General features: G+C 37.3%; 2 protein-coding genes across 2 annotated transcripts; both read left to right on the top strand.

Annotated features, from left to right (window-relative positions):
- Positions 1–6,859: 6,859 nt before the first annotated feature.
- Positions 6,860–9,359, top strand: LOC149221535 (pentatricopeptide repeat-containing protein At3g49170, chloroplastic-like). The gene is made up of 2 exons (XM_089385137.1): positions 6,860–7,287; positions 7,437–9,359. The coding sequence occupies exon 2, from the start codon at positions 7,465–7,467 to the stop codon at positions 9,163–9,165; it is 1,701 nt and encodes a 566-aa protein (XP_089241263.1). The 5' UTR covers positions 6,860–7,287; positions 7,437–7,464; the 3' UTR covers positions 9,166–9,359.
- Positions 9,360–9,538: 179 nt separating this feature from the next.
- Positions 9,539–12,984, top strand: LOC149221534 (pentatricopeptide repeat-containing protein At3g49170, chloroplastic-like). Its single transcript, XM_089385138.1, has 2 exons — positions 9,539–10,788; positions 10,938–12,984. Exons 1-2 carry the CDS (start codon positions 10,678–10,680, stop codon positions 12,381–12,383), a joined length of 1,557 nt encoding a protein of 518 aa, XP_089241264.1. The 5' UTR covers positions 9,539–10,677; the 3' UTR covers positions 12,384–12,984.
- Positions 12,985–13,291: the final 307 nt, after the last annotated feature.

Here is a 13,291-nt window from a genome sequence, read left to right as displayed (position 1 = left end):
TGAGATTGTTTATGGTCAGAATCCATCTGGCGTGCTGGACTTAGCTCCTATTCCACGAGTAGGTCGTCTGAACCCTAAGGCAGATGAGATGGCTGAACATCTTAGGAGCATACATGAGCAGGTGAAACTAACCATTCATGAGAGAAATGCCAAGTACAAGGCTTGAGCAGACAGTCATCGTCGGCAGGTACTTTTTGATGTGGGTGATTTTGTTTGGCCAGTATTATCTTGTGATCGCTTTCCTATTGGGGAGTATAATAAGCTTAAGGAGAAGAAGATTGGACCTTGTGAGATACTGCAGAAGATCAATGATAATGCCTACAAGTTGTGCCTCCCTAGTCATTTGAGGACTTCTGACGTATTTAATGTGAAGCACCTGAGTCCTTGTTTTGGGGATCCCGATGACACTACTGTGAACTCGAGGACGAGTTCTTTCCAACCCGGGGCGACTGATGCAGAGGATCCAAGCCAGAGGATGATGAGCTATCTGATGATAGCATGTTGATGGTGCTGAGACACCTTGATCTGGCAGATCAGCGCACGGATGGAAGGAAACGTTGAGTTTTCCCTAATTGGGGGAAGTGTGAGTGTGCTCCGTCATTCTCGACCTCAATTCTGCCACTTTCTGTTCCGAATCCTCTAGTTTAGTTTTTTTTTTTATATGTTAATTTCCGCTTATTGTTTAGGCAGTGAATTGGACCCTATTTGGGCCAGATTTTCAGCAGATTATTTCTTTTTGGTGTAATGCATTTCAGCTATATAGCCCGGCTTGTGGGTTAGGTTTCGACATGCTATGAATGGATGATTTTCATTGATATCAGAGGCATTTACTCTATATTTGGGTATTTTCTTGTTTCTATTCTGTAGTTTGTCGGTAGAAACCAGCCTTCAGAATAACCACTATTCTGCCTGGCATCAGAACATCATACCCATCTTGAGCTATAATTGTATTTTGCACATAAAGATACACGATGCAAAGAGTTTTGGGGTCATAAAACACATGAATAAGAAACAATTTCATGATCACAATAACTATCTTATTTTTAGTTGCACTAGTAACTTTGAACATCATACCCATCTTGAGCTATAATTGTATTTTTCACATAAACATACACTATGCAAAGTGTTTTGGGCTCATAAAAAACATGAATAAGAAAAAATTCATGATCACAACAACTATCTTATTTTTAGTTGCACCAATAACTTTGAACATCATACCCATCTTAAGCTGTAATTGTATTTTGTACATAAAGATACACGATGCGAAGAGTTTTGGGCTCATAAAACACATGAATAAGAAACAATTTCATGATCACAATAACTATCTTATTTTTAGTTGCATCAGTAACTTTCCTTACCTGTTATACTAACCCTATCTTGTCAATAATGTTAATAAAATATAACATACTGCAAACAATCTGCCCAAAACTACAACATCATTACAAAATAAAATCCAAACTATCTTAACCAATTATATTTCAGAAAAAAATAAAATTAATATAATAAAAGTTTTGTTTTTTCAATAAAATTAACTTTACAAATGGATATCTACATTCAAAAAATGTTTAACTAGCAATTGCACCAAAAGTTGCAAAGGAAACGCCGTAAGGCATAAATTGGAGAAGCGTCATTGTACATTACCATGATATTAATAGCCCAATGTCTACAATCTATATGTGTGTGTGTGTGTGTGTGTGTGTGTGTGTGTGTGTTCCACTTAAAATTTCTAAGACCATGAAATCCATATTATAATTTTCAATCAAGAAAGCTAAAGGAAGAATGAGGTATGTATGCTTGTACTTGTATTTAATATTGTGATGTCATGACATATGGTTTCACATAACATGGATTAGGCATGATCAAAAGGAAAAAGGATCTCCCTATGAAGGAAGCCCTAGATGTAAAGGAGGATACTTTCCGGGAAAGAAGGTATGACATGAAGGAGGAAAGTAATGGATGGCTGAACCCTACATATGAAGAAATTGATGACATCGAGGTCTTGGATCATCAATCAACTAGGAGACCCTTTAAAGTACTGATGATAGAGTCCCTTGGTAAGAGGGAGCTCTGGGAGGTTCCTATGAGTAAAGGAACTTGAGTAAGTTTCTGAGTAAAAAAAAACTTGGATCTCATCCCTGGTTAAGAGGGAGAGTTAGACACAACATTCTTGTCTTTAGTTTGGAAGAAAGAATGGAGGATTGTGTAATCATCTAGCATTTGACACTCCTTGAGGATGTGCTAGGGTATCCAAGACAAGAGTGGGCAAGAGGGTCGATATTCTTGAGGGATGGGAACCCAAGATGAGAATATTCCTAGTAGGGAATACTCAGAGAACACCCCGGTGGGTATGACCCTAAGAGAGACAATGATGATGCGTGTCAGAAAGCCAAATACTACTTTGTGTTCTTGTTTGTTTTGTTTTGATAGCAGTTTGAATCACACACTAATAATAATATGATGATCAAGAACTTCACAAATTGTTATCATGAACACGAAGAATCTCACTAATTCCTAAATGCCCTAGATTCTTCAACACACCCTTCATATTCTTGGGGTCAAGTGGGTCTTTTACAGATCTAAGGGAGCTCCGAATGGTATTTAAAGGCCTAAAGGTTGAAGCCCCCTTATGCTTCCTTAGGAGCCTCGCAATCTTTTCAGTTTAAGAAATCTTGTCAGTTTAAGATATTTCTGCAAACTTTTAGATATTTGACATTTTTGTAACTTGGTATATTAATGATAATTGAGAAATTTGACTTAAAATGTTAGTAACACCTCCTATAACCCATAAAAACAAAAGTGATATGATAAGTAGTGTTACAAATTATATCCCTAGAATCCCATTGAAATTTGACTGCATTATTTTAATTAGTATAGTTTAACTATTAAACCTTCTTATCATTTTTTAGCAATCTAATCTACACAATCTAAGGGTTCAAAAATACAATTCAAATAACAAAAAAAACTTACAATCTCACCCAATATAGATATAACTTTGCATATATATACACCACTTTGATTTTTCATTTTTTTAATTCAAATGAATCAATTTATATAATAAATAATAGCCAATACTAAATTAAATTATCACTCAATCAATTAAGATATAATTTATTAAATTATCAATCAATCAATCAAGATATAATTTAACCATATTGTAGTGTTACAAATTATATCCCTAAAACCCCATTGAAATTTGTTTTCTTAAATTTTGAAAAAAAAATAAAAACTTTTTATAATTAGACTGCATTATTTTAATTAGTATAGTTTAACTATTGAACATTTTTATCATTTTTTAGCTATCTAATCTACAAAATCTAAGGGTTCAAAAATACAATTAAAATAACAGAAAAAAACATACAATCTCACCCAATATAGATATAACTTTGCACACACACACACACACACACACACACACATATATATATATCGCTTTGATTTTTAATTTTCTTGATTCAAATGAATCAATGTATATAATAAATAAAAGCCAATTTCTCCACTTTTTACTAAATTGAATTATCGATCAATCAATTAAGATATAAGATATAATTTGACGATATTGTAGTGTTACAAATTATATCCCTAGAATCTCATTGAAATTTGTCTTCTTAAATTTTGGAAAAAAATAAAAACTTGTTATAATTAGACTGCACTATTTTAATTAGTATAGTTTAACTATTGAACCTTATCATTTTTTAGCTATCTAATCTACACAATCTAAGGGTTCAAAAATACAATCCAAATAACAAAGAAAACGTACAATCTCACCCAGTATAAATATAAATTTGCAGATATATATATATATATATATATCACTTTGATTTTTAATTTTCTTGATTCAAATGAATCAATTTATATAATAAATAAAAGCCAGCTTCTCCACTTTTTACTAAATTGAATTATCAATCAATTAAGATATAATTTAACAATATTGCAGTGTTACAAATTATATCCCTAGAATCTCATTTTTACTAAATTGAATTATCAATCAATTAAGATATAATTTAACAATATTGCAGTGTTACAAATTATATCCCTAGAATCTCATTGAAATTTGTCTTCTTAAATTTTGGAAAAAAATAAAAACTTGTTATAATTAGACTGCACTATTTTAATTAGTATAGTTTAACTATTGAACCTTTTTATCATTTTTTAGCTATCTAATATACACACTCTAAGGTTCAAAAATACAATCCAAATAACAAAGAAAACATACAGTCTCACCCAATATAAATATAACTTTGCATATATATATATACACCACTCTGATTTTTAATTTTCTTAATTCAAATAAATCAATTTATATAATAATTAAAAGCCAATTTCTCCGCTTTTTACTAAATTAAATTATCAATCAATCAACTAAGATATAATTTAACCATATTAAAAATCTACAAAATACTTGTAATATTAAACCAATAAAAATAATTGTTTAAAGTGTTGAACCTATTTATGTATTCAAAAATACAATTGAAATGACAAAAAAACATACCATCTCACTCAATATAAATACAATTTTACACATATATATACACCATCTTGATCTTTAATTTTCTTAATTCAAATAAATCAATTTATATAAAAATAAAAACCACATTCTCCACTTTTTATGAAATTAAATTATTAATCAATCAATTAAATAACACAAGTTTACCATCATGAAATTTTCACGTGGCTGGTAATGTGAAAGTGAACTTGGACTTCAAGTCATATATATGTAAATAATGCCATCGACCAAAAAAAATGTTTGCATTGGGTTTTTTTGTACATATTATTCCAGGGGCACATATTTATGCACTTAGTTATGTATGTTGTCATGCACTATCATGTAACACTGTAAGGAGATTTTTGACTTTTTGTTAGAACCCTTCGGCATTATATTTCTGTTTAATCTTTTCATGTTGTTAACTCCAGGTTGACCTTTCATCATTGTCATTTACTGCCACAACCATGTCATTGCATAATTAGATGACCAAGACAGCTTTTAAAAATAAGCTACACAAATTAGAGACGCAAATTAATAACAAATACCCAAAAGAACAAGAAGCAACCGTTCAGTAGAATATAACTGTGTAATGCTGTAAATGGTCTATAGATCTCTGTTCTGTTTTGATTTTTTTGAGAGACTTCTCTTCTCTACAAAAATAAGTTACTGAATGCCAAATTCCAGCCTAAAATCTGCATTTCACACAAATTCAATTGAAAAGCCTCAAATGATACGCTTTTGGTAGACCCAGTAATCCAACAGCCAGGTTTCATATTTCTATCTTAATTAAAAACCGATTGCTGAGACCATGAATACAATCCTACATTATTTTCTTAATGTCTCAGCATATGCTTCAATTTTTTATCACTGAAACAATAATGTACACCACATTCCATTTTACATGGGATTTAACAAAAAAAAATAGGTAGCCCAAATGTAAAAATTAAGCCATCCATTGGGGTTTTCTTTCTTGCTCTCGTCTGCCCCACCCGAATGGCATTTCAAAAAGTGGTAAGGGATAGTGTAAGCCCTGTGCAACTCTGGTAGAACAGAAACCCATCAGGCCTAGCACCTGAGCAGAAGAAAGTCCGTGTTATGTGCTGAAACCTCGACCCTAAAGTGTGTTTATCAAAATAACTTCTAAAAATGAAGAAAATAAATATTGCATCAAACTACAGTCGTGTAAGTTTTGTTTAATATTTTGAGCATGAGGCTGTCCTCTCTTTTTATTCTTTTTCTGGCATAGTTTGCCCTAAATTCTTGAGACGGTGATCCTATATTTGTGATATGATTACATTTTTGATAAGTTTGACCATCATTTTCAAGAAAAGGAAATATTGAGAGAATTCATCCTTACCAGCTGGTTGAGAAACCCATTTTGGAACCAGACTCTGACTCTATCTTCTGAGCTATCTGGAAGTTCATGAAAATAATACAAAAGGCCAAGATTACCTTCACAAACTACTGCAAAAATTACAGAGCAATTTCATTACAGAAATTAATACAAGATCCCTTTATTAGGGTTTGTAGATAAACAAGGGTTAACAAATATGGGATGCATGGTCTACATTTTTGAGCTGGAAAACCTTACGACGCAATCCATCAATCTCTTCGTCCAAGTCTCCAGGAATGGATTGACCCACAACTCCAATTGTTCACTATGGAGATTCGATCTGCTGCTCAGCCCCTCTGCAAAAAACAATCAATATCACCACACACATATCTCCATAAAATTGATAAAATAGAAATGGGCGTGCTCAATTGAAAAAACTGAAAGCAAAATGACGGAATGGTACCTTGATCAGAAGGGAAGAATTCCCTCTGGGCACGGATGCCATCAACAAAAAATTGATGCAACCGTTTGAAAAGAAAAATTGTATGGGTTTCCAGGACGAGTCTATGGGAGGAATGCCACCATTGAAATCAAACTCCCAATAATTTTAAAGGGCATGTTTCAAAATATGACATTACATAAGAAAAAGATTTTGCTACTGTCGGCATTCCTACCCAGATAAAGAAGGCAGCCAGCACTGGTTGTGTCCATTCAGGCAGTAATGGCATGTCTTCTCCACATTCTTTTTCATATGGCCAACTTTATGCAGAAAAAAAGGGAAGCGTTGAGAAAATGGGCTGGGTCTACTGCCATCTCTTCTCCACATTCTTTTTCATGTGGCCAGCTTTACGTAGAGAAAAGGGAAGCGTTCAGAAAATGGGCTGCGTCGATCGGGATGAAGCGTTCAAAAAATGGGCTGCGTCGATCGGCATGCTTTTCATAGTTGAAGCAGTTGGAGCGGTTATGAGATTTAATGGTTAAAATTTTTTGAATCGTCCGAAGCCAACAGATAACCAACGCAGAATATTTACGGCATAGCCGTTACAAATCGTACGCCGAAGCCTGCAGATACCAAATTGAGGGTCCACAACCAACCGCCGCTGGGGTCCACAACCAACCGCCGCAGGATTCGATCGCTGCTGGGGGAGCGAAAGCCATCCGCCCCAGCCGCTATGTCATGCACGTCGCGTGCAAGTGTTGCAGGGAAGCTTTGCGATATCCGACCATGGCAGCAACATAACCACACCCTACTCTCATTTTTTGAAAGCAATTTTTAGCAGTGTACATAACGAATTGGATTTTGTAATTGATTGCATGAATGCCAATCATGGCCGTGTTTACAAATTCAGTGCTCTCCATGCCTATTTCTACAGCTGTGTTTACAAATTCAGTGCTCTCCATGCCTATTTCTACATTGCACAGGAAAGAATTGAAACTGAACAATCCAATTTGTGCTCCGTTGTTTCACAAGGTATGTTCCTTAATTCTAAAGTACTTCAAACGCTTTATCCCCATAATTTACTGTCATCCATTGCATTTCCTGCATCTGGGCTGCCATAGAAACTTCAAAATTCAAATGGGTTTCTGTGCATCTGTTTAATTTTTGTATTTGCTCTGCAGACATTTTTTGGTACAAACCCCGTCATCTATGAAAAATTGTTCAGTAAAACTTACAAGTACAATTGTCAGACACCCACATTTTGGTCAGGTTAGGAACTTTCAGCTTTCAGGTCAGGAAAAGTGTTCCGATAGTATTGGGGGAAACGAGAATTTTGTAGGGCTTAGTAAGGATTTGGGAACACTGTGCAAAGAAGGCAGATTGATGGAAGCTGTATATATTTTGCATCGTATGGACCAAAATGATATTAGGGCATCCGCCAAAACCTATGTGCTTCTTTTGAAGGGCTGTGGCAATATGAAAAACCTTTCAGAAGGCAGGAGGGTTCATGCCCATATGATAAAGTTTGGAATCGAGCCAGACAAAGCCATAGTGTGTAGTCTTATCAACATGTGTGCCAAGTGTGGATGTGTAGCTGATGCCTGCCATGTTTTCGTCAAAATGTCGGAAATAGAGGTTGTATCATGGACTTCAATGGTTTCATGTTATGCCCAGAATGATCAGGGTGATCGCGCTTTGACACTTTTTTGTGAAATGCTAAGGGTAGGTATCCAACCAAATCAATTTACATTCGGCAGTGTTCTTAAGGCGTGCACTAGCCCTGAATATATGGACCAGGGCAAGCAGGTATATGCCCACGTTGTCAAAACTGGATATCTATCTGATGTGCATGTCGCAAGTGCTCTTGTTGAAATGCACACGAAGTGGGGAAATATGGGGGATGCACGCAGGGTGTTTGATAATATGCCTGAACGGAATGCGGTTTCATGGACTGGAATGATTACAAGGTATGTGCAGAGTGAGGATAGTGAGGAAGCCCTTAAACTCTTTCAGAAGATGCAACTGGTAGGTGTAAAGTCTGACCGGTTTAGCTTATCTAGTGCCCTTTGTGCATGCGCTAACCTAGAAGCCTTGGATGAAGGGCAGCAGGTAGATGCTGAAGCAATCAAGATTGGGGCTGAGTTAGATGTTTGTGTGGGAAGTGCGCTTGTTGACATGTATGTTAAGTGTTCGCAAGTAGACTGTATGGTAGATGCACGCAAGGTGTTTGACAGAATGCCACAGCAGAATGTGGTAACATGGACTGCGTTAATGGTAGGTTACTCACAGAGTTCAGGGCATGCTCAGGAGGCTATCAATCTTTTTGTCAAAATGAAACGGTCTGGTGTGAAGCCAAACGGTTTCACCTTTGCTAGTGTCCTCAAGGCTTGTGCCAGCATGGCTGATCTGGAACAGGGTAAGCAAAACCATGCCCACATTGTCAAAACTAGTCTTGAAACAGATTTATGTGTTGCCAATTCCATTGTTACAATGTATGCTCGATGCAGAACCATAGAGGATGCTCGTAAGGTGTTCCATGAAATATTAGAACGAAATGTAATTTCGTGGAATGCAATAATTGCAGGATATGCCCAAAATGGGCATGGTGAGGTAGCCTATAAATTGTTTTGCCAAACTCAAATGGAGGGTGTGAAGATTGATGCGTTCACCTTTGCTAGTGTTCTGAGTGCATGTGCTGGTATAACAGCCCTAGCCCAGGGTATGCAGGTCCACACCATTATCCTGAAAACTGGCTTTCAGTCAGATATATCTGTGGAAAATGCCCTCATTACCATGTATGCTAGATGTGGGAGTATAGAGGATGCACGTAAAGTTTTTGACAAAATACTTGAACGAAATGTCAATCTCATGGACTGCGATTATTACAGGATATGCCCAACATGGATATGATTGAGGAAATTTTTGGATCTTCCATCGAGGATTGAGTTTAAAATTTTAATATATGATCTGGTTTTCAAGAAGCATGTTGTAAACAATCTGAAAAACAGGAAGGAGAAGAAAAATCAGCAGGTGGTCAGGATGAAAATGGGGAAGTCTCTTACCATCTGTTTTTCACTGGATATGCGGGTCTTCAATAGCGCTGATTGTAGTGGGAGAACTTTCTGAGAGAATGATTCTTAAATGGTTTTCCTACAGCTTGTCATGTGGGTGTGCTCTACATTTTCCTTTGCCCCGAATAATCTGTTAAGGTGAAAGTTTCCTTACTGGAAATCTTAATGCTTTTGAGTTATTTTGGTTGAGGGCAATGTTTCTATCTCATCCTTACCTAATTACAGCGGCCTATTTTGAGAGTACCAACGTTGGGAGTTGGATATTTGATTGAGGAAATTTTAATTGGATCTTCCATCGAGGATTGAGTTTAAAATTTTAATATATGATCTGGTTTTCAAGAAGCATGTTGTAAACAATCTGAAAAACAGGAAGGAGAAGAAAAATCAGCAGGTGGTTAGGATGAAAATGGGGAAGTCTCTTACCATCTGTTTTTCGCTGGATATGCGGGTCTTCAATAGCGCTGATTGTAGTGGGAGAACTTTCTGAGAGAATGATTCTTAAATGGTTTTCCTACAGCGTGTCATGTGGGTGTGCTCTACATTTTCCTTTGCCACCATTGAAATCAAACTCCCAATAATTTTAAAGGGCATGTTTCAAAATATGGCATTACATAAGAAAAAGATTCTGCTACTGTCGGCATTCCTGCGCAGATAAAGAAGGCAGCCAGCACTGGTTGTGTCCATTCAGGCAGTAATGGCATGTCTTCTCCACATTCTTTTTCATATGGCCAGCTTTATGCAGAAAAAAAGGGAAGCGTTGAGAAAATGGGCTGGGTCTACTGCCATCTCTTCTCCACATTTTTTTTCATGTGGCCAGCTTTACGCAGAAAAAAGGGGAAGCGTTCAGAAAATGGGCTACGTCAATCGGGATGAAGCGTTCAGAAAATGGGCTGCGTCGATCGGGTTGCTTTTCATAGTTGAAGCAGTTGGAGCGGTGATGAGATCTAATGGTTAAAATTTTTTGAATCGTCTAACAATTGATCAAAGGGTGCTAAAGGTGACACAGTGGCATTTCGGGGGAGTGTTTTCAGAGGGAAACGCCTTACGGCGTAAATATACATCATCTGTGACCAGCAGTTGGAAAACGACCCGGCTTCTCTCGTTTGAAGCTGCAAGTATTGCGATTTTGCTCGCTGAGTTCTCACTTTCAATCTCCAGCAAATTGACTCCGCTTGAAGAGGAAAATCTCAAATTAGTGGTCTTTTTGATTGATGCCCAATCTTTGTCGTGTTGCATGGAAGCTTTGCGATATCCGACCATGGCAGCAACATAACCACACCCTACTCTCATTTTTTGAAAGCAATTTTTAGCAGTGTACATAACGAATTGGATTTTGTAATTGATTGCATGAATGCCAATCATGGTTGTGTTTACAAATTCAGTGCTCTCCATGCCTATTTCTACATTGCACAGGAAAGAATTGAAACTGAACAATCCAATTTGTGCTCCGTTGTTTCACAAGGTATGTTCCTTAATTCTAAAGTACTTCAAACGCTTTATCCCCATAATTTACTGTCATCCATTGCATTTCCTGCATCTGGGCTGCCATAGAAACTTCAAAATTCAAATGGGTTTCTGTGCATCTGTTTAATTTTTGTATTTGCTCTGCAGACATTTTTTGGTACAAACCCCGTCATTTATGAAAAATTGTTGTCAGTAAAACTTACAAGTACAATTGTCAGACACCCACATTTTGGTCAGGTTAGGAACTTTCAGCTTTCAGGTCAGGAAAAGTGTTCCGATAGTATTGGGGGAAACGAGAATTTTGTAGGGCTTAGTAAGGATTTGGGAACACTGTGCAAAGAAGGCAGATTGATGGAAGCTGTATATATTTTGCATCGTATGGACCAAAATGATATTAGGGCATCCGCCAAAACCTATGTGCTTCTTTTGAAGGGCTGTGGCAATATGAAAAACCTTTCAGAAGGCAGGAGGGTTCATGCCCATATGATAAAGTTTGGAATCGAGCCAGACAAAGCCATAGTGTGTAGTCTTATCAACATGTGTGCCAAGTGTGGATGTGTAGCTGATGCCTGCCATGTTTTCGTCAAAATGTCGGAAATAGAGGTTGTATCATGGACTTCAATGGTTTCATGTTATGCCCAGAATGATCAGGGTGATAGCGCTTTGACACTTTTTTATGAAATGCTAAGGGTAGGTATCCAACCAAATCAATTTACATTCGGCAGTGTTCTTAAGGCGTGCACTAGCCCTGAATATATGGACCAGGGCAAGCAGGTATATGCCCACGTTGTCAAAACTGGATATCTATCTGATGTGCATGTCGCAAGTGATCTTGTTGAAATGCACGCGAAGTGGGGAAATATGGGGGATGCACGCAGGGTGTTTGATAATATGCCTGAACGGAATGCGGTTTCATGGACTGGAATGATTACAAGGTATGTGCAGAGTGAGGATAGTGAGGAAGCCCTTAAACTCTTTCAGAAGATGCAACTGGTAGGTGTAAAGTCTGACCGGTTTAGCTTATCTAGTGCCCTTTGTGCATGCGCTAACCTAGAAGCCTTGGATGAAGGGCAGCAGGTACATGCTGAAGCAATCAAGATTGGGGTTGAGTTAGATGTTTGTGTGGGAAGTGCGCTTGTTGACATGTATGTTAAGTGTTCGCAAGTAGACTGTATGGTAGATGCACGCAAGGTGTTTGACAGAATGCCACAGCAGAATGTGGTAACATGGACTGCGTTAATGGTAGGTTACTCACAGAGTTCAGGGCATGCTCAGGAGGCTATCAATCTTTTTGTCAAAATGAAACGGTCTGGTGTAAAGCCAAACGGTTTCACCTTTGCTAGTGTCCTCAAGGCTTGTGCCAGCATGGCTGATCTGGAACAGGGTAAGCAAAACCATGCCCACATTGTCAAAACTAGTCTTGAAACAGATTTATGTGTTGCCAATTCCATTGTTACAATGTATGCTCGATGCGGAACCATAGAGGATGCTCGTAAGGTGTTCGATGAAATATTAGAACGAAATGTAATTTCGTGGAATGCAATAATTGCAGGATATGCCCAAAATGGGCATGGTGAGGTAGCCTATAAATAGTTTCGCCAAACTCAATTGGAGGGTGTGAAGATTGATGCGTTCACTTTGCTAGTGTTCTGAGTGCATGTGCTGGTATAACAGCCCTAGACCAGGGTATGCAGGTCCACACCATTATCCTGAAAACTGGCTTTCAGTCAGATATATCTGTGGAAAATGCCCTCATTACCATGTATGCTAGATGTGGGAGTATAGAGGATGCACGTAAAGTTTTTGACAAAATACTTGAACGAAATGTCAATCTCATGGACTGCGATTATTACAGGATATGCCCAACATGGATATGATTGAGGAAATTTTAATTGGATCTTCCATCGAGGATTGAGTTTAAAATTTTAATATATGATCTGGTTTTCAAGAAGCATGTTGTAAACAATCTGAAAAACAGGAAGGAGAAGAAAAATCAGCAGGTGGTCAGGATGAAAATGGGGAAGTCTCTTACCATCTGTTTTTCACTGGATATGCGGGTCTTCAATAGCGCTGATTGTAGTGGGAGAACTTTCTGAGAGAATGATTCTTAAATGGTTTTCCTACAGCTTGTCATGTGGGTGTGCTCTACATTTTCCTTTGCCCCGAATAATCTGTTAAGGTGAAAGTTTCCTTACTGGAAATCTTAATGCTTTTGAGTTATTTTGGTTGAGGGCAATGTTTCTATCTCATCCTTACCTAATTACAGCGGCCTATTCTGAGAGTACCAACGTTGGGAGTTGGATATTTGATTGAGGAAATTTTAATTGGATCTTCCATCGAGGATTGAGTTTAAAATTTTAATATTTGATCTGGTTTTCAAGAAGCATGTTGTAAACAATCTGAAAAACAGGAAGGAGAAGAAAAATCAGCAGGTGGTCAGGATGAAAATGGGGAAGTCTCTTACCATCTGTTTTTCACTGGATATGCGGGTCTTCAATAGC

This window comes from Pinus tabuliformis, chromosome Q, assembly GCF_031772625.1.
Source record: "Pinus tabuliformis cultivar Carrire ecotype Pingquan chromosome Q, CPIR1, whole genome shotgun sequence".
In the NCBI taxonomy this organism is placed as follows: Eukaryota; Viridiplantae; Streptophyta; class Pinopsida; order Pinales; family Pinaceae; genus Pinus; species Pinus tabuliformis.
Note: the sequence above shows the minus strand (reverse complement) of the source record. Positions and strands in the feature narration are given on the sequence as shown.